This window comes from Megalobrama amblycephala, linkage group LG1 (genome assembly GCF_018812025.1).
Source record: "Megalobrama amblycephala isolate DHTTF-2021 linkage group LG1, ASM1881202v1, whole genome shotgun sequence".
Classification (NCBI taxonomy): domain Eukaryota; kingdom Metazoa; phylum Chordata; class Actinopteri; order Cypriniformes; family Xenocyprididae; genus Megalobrama; species Megalobrama amblycephala.
Window position 1 is genome coordinate 53,221,073 of NC_063044.1, and position 14,965 is coordinate 53,236,037.

At 34.1% G+C, this 14,965-nt stretch overlaps 1 protein-coding gene across 4 annotated transcripts in view; it reads right to left on the reverse strand.

Moving 5' to 3' along the window:
- The window catches only part of LOC125274504 (protein shisa-6-like), a 118,055-nt gene that overhangs the window by 79,287 nt on the left and 23,803 nt on the right, over positions 1–14,965 (reverse strand). For all 4 annotated transcript variants that reach the window (XM_048200947.1, XM_048200946.1, XM_048200945.1 and 1 more), the window contains exons 4-5: positions 4,066–4,158; positions 231–299 (exon numbers count right to left, since the gene is read on the reverse strand). In XM_048200947.1, coding sequence (XP_048056904.1) covers positions 231–299; positions 4,066–4,158 — 162 coding nt within the window. The remainder of the gene's footprint in view (positions 1–230; positions 300–4,065; positions 4,159–14,965) is intronic.

Consider the following 14,965-nt stretch of genomic DNA (forward strand, 5'->3'; position numbering starts at 1 on the left):
TTGTAAAGATGCACTAAAATTGCTTAAAATTCAATGTGTCTAATTAAATTAACTTGCTTAATGTTGCATAATATTAGAAGTTATTCTCTTCTCATCTGATTTAGCGCACGGTTGTTTCATAAGCGTGGATCATCCAAACAGCAGTCAGAACTCAGAACACAAAGGTCATCCGTGAGCACGAGGAACACGTGTGTTGCGTATTGCGTTCATGAATGAAGCACGATACATACTGTAGGACAGAGGAACGTCCAGCTCGCCCTGCCACGACAGCTGCCCGAGATCGTCTATGGAGTGCTGCGCTGCAGAAACACAAACACACACAAACACACACATTAAGATACTTTGTGCACACTTACGGCTGACAAACACTGAGGACTTTGCAGTCTGTAAACTTGAAATGGTTCTAAATATCAATAAGCACATTCAATATGCATTAACCCTCTGGTATTGTTCATTTGGGGGTCACACTTGTGTTGTTCGCAGTCAAAAGTGACTATAAAACTTTTTTTTTTTTTCAGTAAAATCAATGTAACATATTTTTGTTCAATAATATTTTTTCTTTTTCATTTTGTATTTTGAGAGAATTTCATGGTACTGCTTAATATTTATGCAATAATTATGATCAATTTATTTCCCATTAAAAATAATATTTTTTTTTTATTATTATTACTTTTCAATTAAAGCAGTATTTCATGTTAAAATAGAGACAATGACTTTACAATTGAGGGCAAAAAATGGATTTGGATATATATTTAGACATACACAATGACTACTTTTTGTGTCAAGGTTTAGATGTTTTTTTTTTTTTTTTTTTGAAATGTTGATTTGAAGTGTTAGTTTTTGCATTAATTTTACCACAGTCAAACCTGAACACAGAAAAAGACATTTTGTTTCACATAACATCAAAATTCAACAAAAATGCAACAAAAACAGTGTGTTTATTTTGCACTCTTGATATTTTAGAGTGATAACCCTTCATTCCTGTGGACTTTTTTTCTGCACCGTGGCAGATTTGTAGATTGTGTACACAAAAATGTTCTGGTTTTGCGTATTTTTGCTATTTTCCATTCATTTCCTATGGCGGCCATTTTTGACCACGAACAACACAAGTGTGACTTTTTTTTTAACGACAACTGAGCTTTTTTGAAACAGGCCTACAATTTTTTTTTTTTTTTTGGTCACATAATGACTACTGCAAAAGTCGACTAATGCACAATTCCGATGAAGTAGCATTTTTTTTTTTTTTTTTTTTTTTTAATTCAGTCCAAAATGACAGAACAACACCATAGGGTTAAGCATTGAAGATTGTGCTTAACTGACATCAACCAGTGTTGTTATTGTAAACTAAAACTAAAAAAAAACCTTGAAATAAAGCTGAAAAAAAAACCTTTAAAACCAAAAATTAGAATGTTCCTTTGGCAACTAACTGAAATAAGTTGAAGTTGAAGTAATATTTTGTAAAACTAAAACTGAAATAAACACAACACTTTACAATAAGGTTTCGTTTAATTTTCATTTGCAGCAAGGGCTTTAGGGCCAAGGCCGTAACCATGTCTTGAACATTGGGGGGGGAACCATGATTTTTTCCCTTGTGGTGTTATTGGGTAATTTTTTTTTTTTTTTTAATTAAAAGGAATTAAATATTTAAATGATTAAAAGGGATTTAAGGGAAATAATTAAATGATTAAAAGGGATTTAAGGGAATAACAAAAAAGAAATAAGAACGTTAAAAATGTTCCAGGTCAATAGTAGTTATTAAGCAATCAATTTAAACTATTTACAAATAATATTTTTTTAAAAATATATTCACTCTTACTTGAATGTCTAATATGTCAGAAACCCAAAACGTTAGTTTTCTCGTCACAATCAGTTATGAATAACATTAATTATATCATATTAATCAAATAATAGCATGTTTTCATAAAAATGTTGAGTAGTTTGCATCACTGGATATTATTTTCGGTCGCTGAATATTTCAATCATAAAACAGTCGTCGAACATTAAATCTTTAGCTACTTACTCGCCACGGACTATTTCACTGATAAAAAGAAAGCATCGCATTGGAATTCACACTCATCTTCTGTGAATGGAAAGCTCCGCCTTCTTTGATTTGATTGGCCATCTCACTCATTCTGACAGTGATGAGTGCTGGTGGACTGCTGAGGCAGACCAGCGTATAAAATAATGTAACAACAAACGGAAAATATTAGAAATAATTAAATAATTAGAAATGGCCAAATCACACCAGGCCCTGTGCTTGTCCACAGATGAATCATTCACAACAAGGTGTATTAAGACAGAAAAGAGTCTCCAAATTTGATTTCATGATGACTTTAACAGGCTCTCAGCTCCTCAGCCAGCTAAAATCAGCCGAGAGTTTGAGGAGCAGATAGAGCGGGCAGCTCCGTCGCCTCCGGAGAGAATCTATAAAGAAATTCAATCAGGTGGAATTAAACAGGGTGAAGATTAAGGCCAATTTGCATGAACCGCAGGGCTTCTGAGTGAAGTTGAATAAGCAAAAAATACTTAAGCAACTTATTAAACTCTTTCACCTTGAGGAAGCGTAGAGCGTGGGGATATTAACTTTATCCTCTTTTACAGTCACATCTGAATCACACGCCGAAAAATCTGCCAATGGTGACGTGCAATTAGCTCAATCAATAGATGATTCAACAAACTGACATTCTTTATTCGCAGAGGAAAACAAAGTGGTTATTTTGTGTCAAAATAATAACAGCAATCATTCCGTGTGATGTCATAGGTGAGAACGCTGATGTCACAGATATTCCTCAGACGGTCATTAATCTAAATGTTACTGCTTATGAATGTGGAAGCCGGTCGATTATGTTGTTGTAGCGTTAACAATCGGCCCGTGGCGCGGTGATTACGCTGCATTATGTGGGCCGCAGTGATTCACTCAGGAGAGACAATGAGGAACGGAGACGCTTGGCAGCTGTTCTCTTTCCGACAAGCTTCCTCAGTCTGTTAATTAGCTTTAGGAACCGTCATTATTGCACTGTCAACAGCTCAATCTCCCCATAGGACACGCACTCGACAAATGAAAAACAGCTAGACATTTGGGGGCTTTTCATCCGTCATGTTCTTTTTTTCCTTTTCTTTTTTGAGTTGAGTTGAGTGATTGAAATAGGAACATCCTCAATAATAATATAAACAGTTTCAACATGTATTAAGCATTAAAATTGTGTGTAAATGACTTGAAATAAAGCCAAAATAAAATAATTAAAAAAAGACCTAAAACCACAAACAAGCATTTTTTTTTTACTTGAAATACAATAAACATTAGTTGCCAATGCAACATTTCTCATTTTAATTTAGATAATTTGACTAAAATAACTGAAACTAAAAAAAAAGCAATAAAATTAATAAAAAATATATAGGCGTATTAATACAAAATATATTAAAATGACAAAAACACACCACAAAATTACTAAATATTTAACTAAATGAAAACAGAAAATACAAAAATAAATAAAAACTTATTTGAAATACTAATTAAAACTATAATCGTATCTCAATGATACAAAATAACACTGGTTGAAGTAAATAAAAATAAAATTAAGCTAAATAGAAATGTTTAAAAAAGAAAGCAAATATAAAAGCAAATACAACTTTTAAAACTAAAACTGAAACTATAAATATGTAAGCTAATATATATATATATATATATATATATATATATATATATATATATATATATTAGCTTACATATTTATAGTTTCAGTTTTAGTTTTAAAAGTTGTATTTGTTTTTGTATAATATATACAAAAGCAAATACAATATATATATATTATATACTCTGATAGTAATAATACTAAAATAATGTCATCAGCAAGATGCAGAACATATACAGTGGCCCTAAAAAGTATTTGGATACCTAAAAAAATTTGTGAAATTCATTGCATTAGATACAAATGCAAATGATGCTCAAGTTTTTCTCCGATTCAGCTGCACTTTTCTAAATCACTCTTTAAACTATTTTGTTAACAAGGTGTAGTTCATCAAATCAAAATCAAATCACCGTTACGAGGTGTTTGAGATCGTTACCTTTCAGATGACCCCTGCCGAGTGTCACGAAGCCAGAGGAGATGTAGTTGTGCATGTCCTGACCACTGCGGAAGTTTTCTTTCCCATAATGCCCTGCAAAGACAGATACACCAAGTGTTATTAAATGAAACACAGAAGTTAAAAACAATCAAGGCACGTCCCTGAAAAAAAAAAAAAGCTTCTTTTAATAAAATAGAAGTGATTCAACTTGAAATATAGCTGTAAGCAGCAATTAAGGGTCCAAGCACAACTGAAACAAGGAAGCTAGCAGCAGACCAACAATCTCATAATGGACTACGATAGAAACTGAGATGAAGACACTGAATGTCAATTTTGAAGTCAATCAGACCAACAGTACTGTAGTTAGAGCCAATTTCATATTTTGTTTAATTACAGCACAGTCCCACCACTTTAGTGTGTCCTTAGAGTGCCCCCCTACATAAGCGTGTCAAATTTGGTGAAAATATCTCATTTTGTTTAGGAGTTAAAGACATTTATATTTATAAACACATCAAAAATTACCCACACCTGACTTTGATTGCATTTTTTGCCACTTACTATCAAATTTTGACATTTGTCCATTAGTAGCCTATATAGTCAACAACCTATGTTTCTGATTTTCCTATGGTAGATTCGTCTCGATCGGACTAACGATTTCTAAGATATTTTGCTAAATCACAATGTTGAACCATAAGGCGAAACCTAGCATTTTTGGTATCACTGGCCTCGACAAGGATTCAGGAACTCCCATGAAAATAAGTCAACCACATGCAAAGTTATAAGCATGTAAATGACTTTTTTTCACCACTAGGTGGCTCTGGTTCGAAACTTCTCAGACTCCTTCAGGGCATCGTGCTGGTGACCCATAACGAGTTTCATAATGATATGTTCATGCGTTTGTAAAAAATACAGCATTTTACCACAAAATTCAAAATGGCCGACACCCCAAAATGGCCGATATGGGAAAATTGGATATCATTTAGGAAGGAATCAGAGGGAAAAAGAATTTTGTTTCTAGCCCTTACGGTTCAAAAGTTCTTAGTTGCAAGTTTGGACAGTTGGTGGCGCTAGAGGAATTGACTCCAAATTTGCTATGGCGACAGTTCAGACTGTCCTTTATCAGTGGCTGCATCCGAAAACTGGAAAATGCTGCCTTCTGAGGACACATTTCAAGGTAGGAAGGCATCAAGGCACATCCGAATCCAATGTTATCTTCACTTCCTGTTTCCTGAGATACCTACATCTGATCGATAGCATAGATGTATCCTTAGCTGCCTTTGATATCCCACAATCCTGTGCTTTCCATTCTGTGACAGTTGAGCTACAAAAATAAAGATGGCGTTCGAAGGTTGCGTTTGCTGCTCAGTTTGTGTATAAATGTACGATTTTGACCAACATATTTCAATTTTGATATCGTTTCTATCGAGAAATTACTACTTTAGTCATTAAATATTTGTTTAGTTCTCACCAAAGCTCGCGCTGTATTGCTGTAGATCATTAAACTGTTACGCTGTCTCAGAAGTCTGTCCGAAATCAGTTTCGTGAGGTACCTTTACTCACAAACGCTGCCGTACAAGTCATTCTCTTATAAGGCAGCGAGGCAGCAAGACAGCTACCTAGGATTTCGGACGCAGCCAGTGTGTCAAACGTTCCTTCAAGCGATTCTTTGGGCTGCCATAGACTTCCAGAGCAGAAGAAGAAGAAGACCTAATTAATCATTTAGCCTGACTGCGACAGACATAATGCTGACATTTGTTTGCCTGAAGAATACCTTTCTTTAGACTTGAGGCAAGACAACACAGGTGAGAAGGGTAAAAATTAACTAAAAAAAAAAAAAAAAAAAGATTAACTAATAGATATCACCATTAATTCTCATGTTGATTAATCACATACGACTATTGATTTGTATAACATGTTTTCTGAAAGGTTATGTTTAAGCATGCAAATGAGGCATTGTCTAATTAAACATGCACTCCTTTGCAGACATTTCCAGAACAGAAATATGAACATTAGATAAAGCAGGTTCAAAATTCTTGTTTGATTTTGTTGACATATTAGAGTCATAAAGGTTTTTACAGAGGGGAGATTGGATATCTCTTTTTATCACTCCATAAATCAAAATACTGTCAACAGCCAGAAAGAAAAAAAAAGAAAAGAAAAATGTTTTTAGGAATAAACATCGTTGAATGATAAATGAACAAACCCCTCAGTAAAAACATTCAAAATATAGATATGATTAAATCGGTGAAGTTTGGAGTGTGTAAGTGTTGCTGAAGTGGAGAAAAAAAAAAAACGTTAAAGGATTAGTTCACTTTCAAATTAAAATTTCCTGATAATTTACTCACCCCCATGTCATCTAAGATGTTCATGTCTTTCTTTCTTCAGTCGGAAAGAAATCAAGGTTTTTGATGAAAACATTCCAGGATTGTTCTCCTTATAGTGGACTTCAATGGTCTCCAAACGGCTGAAGGTCAAAATTACAGTTTCAGTGCAGCTTCAAAGAGCTTTAAACGATACCAGATGAGGAATAAGGGTCTTATCTAGAGAAACGATTGGTCATTTTCTAGAAAAATACAACTGTATATGCTTTATAAACACAAATGATCACCTTGCAAGTGCTTCTGCCTTCTGTATTCTTCAAAACGCTTACGCTGTATATCCTACACCTTCCCTATTCAACTTACGGAACGAACGCGGTGCCAGTTTCGTTTTGTTCCGTAAGTTGAATAAGGAAGGTGTAGGACATACAGCATAAGCTTTTTGAAGAATACGGAAAGCGGAAGCACTTGCAAGGTGATCATTTGTGTTTATAAAGCATATACATTTTTTTCTTTTTTTTTTAGAAAATGGGCGATTGTTTCTCTAGATAAGACCCTTATTCCTTGTCTGGTATCATTTAAAGCCCTTTGAAGCTGCACTGAAACTGTTTCTTCAACCGTTTGGAGGCCATTGAAGTCCACTATAAGGAGAAAAATCCTGGAATATTTTCATCAAAAACCTTCATTTCTTGGATGACATGGGGGTGAGTAAATTATCAGGAAATTTTAATTTGAAAATGAACTAATCCTTTAAAGATATGTGCTATATTTGAAATCTACAAAGAGATAAAGTGCAATAAAATAAACAATTAAATGTGTATTTTGGATTTTTTTTCTTTCCACTTATCTGAAAGAAGACATTTTATGGAAGCAAAATAGACCAGTGCATGAAAAACAATAGTTTTGCCCATATTCTCAAAAAGGAAAAAACACCTCAATTTCATTCAAAAGCCCAAAATGAGCAAAAATATGTAATTTGGTGCAGATGTTGATATTTATACAGCCAAGATGAAATTCAGATGCTTGTAAAGTAAATCAATGAGATCTTTATAACAGTACAGCAGATACTTATATAAAATGCATATAAACATAGTCACTCTATATCAGCCAATAATGTCTTAGTAATATTTAGCTTTATGATCAAAGCTCTGTAGTTTTAAAACATATAATACAATGCAATACAATGATGATTAAGAGATGAACTAATAAACGCTCCTCAAAAGCCTGATGGATCGTATTTGATACTTGATTTTTTCGACAATATGATGTATGGATAATCAAGCAAACTTCAGTCCCGTGTGCACATTCATCACATGACGGCCTTGATTTGTGGCGGTTAGTGAGAAGTCATCTCAGCCAGTGAGCGGTGAAAGGTGTCCTGAGACAGAGGTCAAGACAAGGTGCTGCATTAAGTATTAATGGCGTGTATGTGTGTGTGTGTGTGTGTGTGTGTGTGTGTGTGTGTGTGTGTGTGTAGTGGGGTTATAAAGGTCACACTCTCGACACAAATACACAAGCACACACACTCTCAGTTCACATTCGAGCCCTGCGTGGTTAGAGGACACTGGGTGTGATGGGAAACTTCACTGTTTTTCTCTGGCAGTGGAATCTTTTGCCATCTAATTGCACAGTAATTGACACCCCTGACCAGGACCGCTGACCAGAGGTCACGAGATGGGAGGGTTGAGAGCTTTATCTGTGTCATTGGTCAGCTGTACAGGTAGCGAAATGCAACATAAGTCAATCTTTTTATTACAGCTGAAGTGTTCAAAACTATAAGACCTACTGTGCCATATTTGAAATGCACATTTCTAAGGCCACTAAATATATGCAATTTTTTGTCTAAAAGTCTATTTTTTGTCTATTATTCCATATGTCAGGCTTTACAGGGTTAATGTTTTCATTTTCCTGTTGAGGTGAGCTATAGTGATGACTTGAACAGACAAATAACTGACTCAAACAAACCAATTCACTATAATAAATCAAACTTCTTATCGCTAGTGAAAAGTACATTTCATAACTGGAAAGTTAGTCATCATGCTTTTTTCTCAATTCAAAGGAAAACCTAAAGAGAGATGCACACATTATTGCTCCATAAATCAATTGTGTGCTGTGTAATTGTGTTGAGATATTTCTCTCTGACGTTTATAGCGTTCTGAGGTGGAACAGGGATTACGGTCAATACTAACGGCAAACGAGAGAGAAAAATATACAGACAGAGAGAGAGATTCAGTCTCAAGAGGTGTCAAAAACGCCCTATTTTCAGGCAGTCTCTCATTTTGAGCCCTATATTCCCATTTTGTGTTATTTCTGGCGCACAAAAAAACATGCAAAGCTTTGTAAAAAGATAGACACCATATGCTTCATGAAATATCAGCACCTTTGTTTCAGTATTTTAATAAAGCACATCTGTTTAAATCCAAAAAATATCCCTAGCAATCATATTTATATCTCAGTAACATTTTACTAAAAGGTTTCATTTGTTAACATTAGTTAATGCATTGACTAACATGAACTAACAATGATCAATCTATTATCATAGCATTTATTGACCTTTGTTAATGTTAGCTAATAAAAATACATTTGTTCATTGTTTGGTCATGTTAGTTCACAGTGCATTAACTAATGTTAACAGATTTTAAAGTGCCCCATTATGATTTTTCATGAACTTTGATACATGTAAATCTATTGTAGGCAGTGTTGGGGAAAGTTACTTTTAAAAGTAATGCATTACACTATTGCGTTACTCCCTAAAAAAGTAACTAATTGCATTACTTAGTTACTGTATTATGGAAAGTAATGCATTACATTACTTTTTCTCAACTGGGTTGGGCTGTTTTTTGTTTTTATTACAACAAAGGTGTATTTTTGGCAAATGTAAAGGCACTTTCACACCAAAATTGAAATGAATATGCGTCAGGCTGAAGGAAATGCAAATTCACACCTGTACAGTAGAGGGCGCAGCTCAAAAAAATAAGCCTTTCTTAAGCCTTTCAAAAAGTAACTCAGATATTTTGTTGTAAATTTAAAAGTAATGTGTTACTTTACTAGTTACTTGGAAAAAGTAATCTGATTACATAACTTGCATTACTTGTAATGCTTTACCCCCAACACTGATTGTAGAATATCTACAACACAAAATTAAGAACCTTCAAAAAAGTCAAATCACAACAGACTGGGCCATCTGACCAATCAGAGCAGAGTAGACAAATGTTTGGTAACATTAGATAACTAATGTAATTAACTAATGTTACCAAATTAAACCTTATTGTAAAGTGTGGTAAATCTCAGTGCCCTAAGTTTTTCTCTTAAGTATGACACTTAAGGCGTGATTTTCCCTTAACTAAGGGAATGACTTAAGGGTGTTGCATGTAATCCCTTAAAATGTTCTCTAAGGTAAGGGAAACTGTTAAGTGTTTCACGACAGCAACTCAAGTTTTTCCATTATGAAATTCTACTGTTGCCATGGACATGTTATTTGTTAATACCAATCGCGACATGTTTTCACAGAAAAAAAACTTACGATGGATACGGAAAACAATAAATAAAACCAAATATGAAAGAGAAAGACCAGACGAGAAACTCAAATTGATAGTTCACTCAAAATTGAGATTTCTGCCATCATTCACTCACCCTCATGTTGTTCCAAACCCATAAGACATATATTTGAATAACAAATAAAGATATTTTTAATCTCTCATCATTTATTTATGTCCATTCATTGAAAGACATCCATACGAATAAGGCAGTTTCGGAAGCTTGAAAGCCCAAGAACCAATCAGGTTTGTTTTTGCGCGTTGACCATATGTGCCACATATGCAATTTCATCAATGTTTATGTAAATAAACGCCTAAATTACAATTTGTTTATCATATAAATCGGTCGATCATGCCTCGTTGGAAGACTTGGATTGAACCTGCTCACTCCGTGTAACACTTAGGGTGAAGTTTTTCGAACCTTATGTTATACTTGACAGTTAAGGGGCTTTATGCAACAGTTATCGTTTTTTAAGGGATTACTTAAGTGAAAAATATATACTTAAGGGAAATTCTTAGGATTTATGACGTTTCACCTAAAGAAACCCTTAAGTAACACTTAACGGTTATTTTCTGCAACACCCTTAAGTTTAAGGGAAACATAAGGGCGAACTTAAGGGAAAATTACACTTAAGGTGCTTTATGCAACAGGGCACAGACCTTTGACTTTGGTTCAAGAATGCTAGATTTTTCAATCAGATATAAGGAATCACAGGCCATTGCCTCAAGTAACCAGAGCACAATTAATTCCCAGTGTCCCTTTCTACATGAAATCAAAGACACGGGTATCGAGATGACCCGGGAACAGCCTGAGATCAGATTGCATTAAGGAAACCATAATGAGAATAGCAGATGGGACCATTTGCCATCTTCATTACTCGATCTCGCTCTTCATATTTTCCTCACAGAGGATGATCTGTCCATCATTGTGATTTTGGTACATTGGTGCATGATAAAAGTTAATATTTAATGATTGTCTTTTATTAAAACAAGACCCCAGTGAACCGTATTTTCTCATCAAACTGAGTAACATGCCTGTTAATGTTGAAATCTGCTTCATCTTCTGGTGTGCATCAAATCTTCATATCCTGGTTACAATAGCCTGAAGCAAGGTTAAAGAGGCCACATCCTAAAATTTTCCCATTCAATTTTCTAATCTGGTGCCATATTTATAATGCTAGCACCAAAAATATCAGAATTTAGTATTTTTCATGATAAGAGCCATGAACAAGTCCAAATTGGAGTAATTATAATAATCCTGTCAGCTAATTTAACATTATTTGAGTAACTGCAACATAAATTAAATTTCATTCAGTGATTCCTGGAATCAAGTCAGTCCCAAAACAATATTTTAAATAAGCACGTAATGCGCTCACAATAGGCATAATTATGTGCTATAAATCACTGAATAAAAAGGTCTCAGACCGTGTCATGCAAAGCTCTAAAGGAGAGAGGAAATCTAATATAGCATGTCTTTCCACCATTAAAAAGATATTTAAACTCAGCTAAGGTTCAGAAAATCTGAAAATTTGCCGTTGCTAATACCATTTTCCCCTAGTTGCACAGCATGCAATACAATTGCAATTGCTTTTGGTTTGTTTGAAAATGTGTAAATATGATTTTAATATTGGAATGAATTTCAGTGTAATTCATTAATAAATCCATTAAAGTGTCTAGTTAAAATGAATGCATCAATTACAGGTATATACATTATGCATTATAATGGCACTATAATGGCAAACGCTAATGGACGGAGCAGAGTGATGGGAGGAATGGAGGTCACGGAGGTCAAGCAAACGGAGAGAAGGACGACCAGAGAAATGAAAGAAAATCTCTGCATGGGGGAATCAATAAGGGAGTCAAAGAGATTGAATTTCTTTCGGCCAATTAATCAGATGAACAAACATTCAAATTTCTTTCAGTTTGAAGGCTTTTTATAAACTCTGTGCCCTATTTAAAGGCATTTAATCAATCACAACGGACATCTTATAGATCGCAAGAGCACTTTGTCATCAGCTCTCAGGAGACGAGGGAAGATCGAACGCAGCAGCATTCCTCTGATGCAGTCACTCCAACACAAGCTTGTATGTTGCTTGAATGTTGTATGTATGCATGCTTGTGTGGGTGTGTGTGTGTATGTATATATATATATATATATATATATATATATATATATATATATATATATATATATATATATATATATATACAGTGGCAAGAAAAAGTATGTGAACCACTTGCAGAAAATGTGAATAATTTTAATAAAACAAGAGGGATCATACAAAATGCATGTTATTTTTTATTTAGTACTGTCCTGAGTAAGATATTTTACATAAAAGATGTTTGCATTTAGTTCACAAGACAAAACAATAGCTGAATTTATTAAAATAACCCCATTCATAAGTATGTGAACCATTTATTCTCAATACTGTGTGTGGTTACCTGGATGATCTATGACTGTTTTTCAGTTTTCAAGCATTTTTTGCATATTTGAACCCTTTCCAGCAGTGATTGAATGATTTTGAGATCCATCTTTTCACACTGAGGGACTCAAACTCAACTATTAAAAAAGGTTCAAACATTCACTGATGCTCCAGAAAACACGATGCATTAAGAGTCGGGGGTGAAAACTTTTGAACAGGATGAAGATGTCACAATTTTTCTTATTTTGTTTAAATATCATTGTTTTTCATTTAGCACTGCCCTTCGGAAGCAACAGAAGATACTTGCATGTTTCACAGAAAAAAAAAAATTAAGTACAATTTACCCTGATATTTAAATTAAAAAGTTTTCACCCCCCCGACTCTTAATGCATTGTGTTTCCTTCTGGAGCATCAGTGAATGTTTGAACCTTTTTTAACAGTTGTGTTTGAGTCCCTCAGTTGTCCTCAGTGTGAAAAGATGAATCTCAAAATCATTCAGTCACTGCTGGAAAGGGTTCAAATATGCAAAAAAATGCTTGAAAACTGAAATTTCTGCAAGATCTGAAGGATTTTTCTGAAGAACAGAGTTCAGTTTAACTGTTCATAGATTATCAGGTAACCACACAGTATTAAGAACCAATGTTTCACATACTTTTGTAAGTAAACATATTATACCCAAAAATCCTTCATACAGTGGACTACCAGTAAAATTGCTAAAATTTGGAACCAAAAATTATTCAGACACTTTGACCTGACCATGTTTTGCTTAAGTGTTATCTGACATAATTAAGATTAATGTTTTCTGACAGTTTAACTTTATTTTATGACCATTTTTTAAACTATAGTGAATAAACTGTAATAATGAATGAAATGTTCAAGGTGTCTGAATACATTTTGGTTTGACTGTATATATATATATATATATATATATATATATATATATATCGCTTACACTGATACACACAAGAGCATTGGAAAACAGCAGAGGTGGGTAGTAACGAAGTACATTTACTTCGTTACATGTACTTGAGTAGTTTTTTGGAAAATTTGTACTTTTTAGAGTAGATTAAAATGTGGGTACTTTTACTTTAACTTGAGTACATTTGTAATGAAAAATCTGTACTTTTACTTCGCTACAATGGGCAACGTTCCTCTCGTTACTTTATTTTAATTCAATACTGTAAATGTTAAGAAATGCGTAGTTTATTCCATGCGCGCTGTCTCTTTTTTCATGAACGATGCCCCATTCACAAATGAATCACTCTTTTGAGTCGATCCTGTTCAAAGACTTGATCAAACAAGTTGGTAAAGCTGTCTAAATTGATTCGCGAATCAGTTTGAATGATTTGTTCAGTTCCTGCACGCGCTGAATCGTTTGAAGCGGTTTCTCACTCGGAGCGTTGGATGAAGTGGCAGTGGACCTACAGTCAATTAAAAGCAAATCTGCAAATGCATCCAATTGTTTGCCAGCGATGAAGATCTTTATTAGTTGAGCTGCGTATGCTGTCTGTGAACAATTCCACAGGTAACGTTAGGCCTATCGATTTCATTTGATTTTACTTCATGATGCAGCCAATAGCCGACATTTTACAACCAAACAGATTATTACGTCACTATAACAAAAGTATGTAGTATTTCTTTACCGATTTTATGGGCATATATCTTAATTTATACATTAATTTATACATATACTATTGTGCAATGGCGGCGCCAGCGACCTGTTCGTCTTGAACGCTTTGCGTTGACACAGTTAAGCAGTTTACACGCGCCTGCTGAAATATACATTTGATTAGATTTTGGAGAACAGACCGAAGAAGATCCGTCAATGTGTATTTGATCATTGTTTGTGTCAAGTTCAGATATGAGCGCGAGCACATGTAGAGAGTTTTCTCTCTTCTTTAAAATGTAACGTTAGCTGTATACGTTATTAATATAGTAACGATGCATTCGGGTTACAGATGCTAGAAATAATGCTTGTCTCTTCTATGTTTGTTTGTTGCAAAGATAGCCTATAATTATGATAATAAATTAAATATCTATTTAAATAATAAACATTAAATAATAACATGCTATTGTGTGTGTGTGTATATATATATATATATATATATATATATATATATATATATATATATATATAAATAAAAGTAACTAGTAACGAGCTACTTGAGTAAGGTTTTTATTGGATACTTTTTTACTCTTACTCAAGTAACTATTAGGATTATTACTTTCACTTTTACTTTGAGTAAATATTTCTATAAGTACTTGTACTTTTACTTGAGTACAGTTTTTGGATACTCTACCCACCTCTGGAAAACAGGCGTCTATCAGCGGATTCATCTATTAGCGCATATATTAGGGATCCATTGATAGACGGCTGTTTTCAAATGCTCCCGTGTGTATCAGTGTAAGTGCTCGGTGAAGAGTGTCATTGATATCTGTTTACAACATGTTTCTGAAGTGTTGATCATTGTAGCCAATCACAGACATATCTAATGAGGCTTTTGAACACAATGGCCAATCAGAGTTGTTTATGAATCCGTTCAACAGCGCTTAAAATGCTAGAACGAAATGCTGGTATCGTCACATTTTTTTTACAATATTTTACTACCAACTTTTGACAACA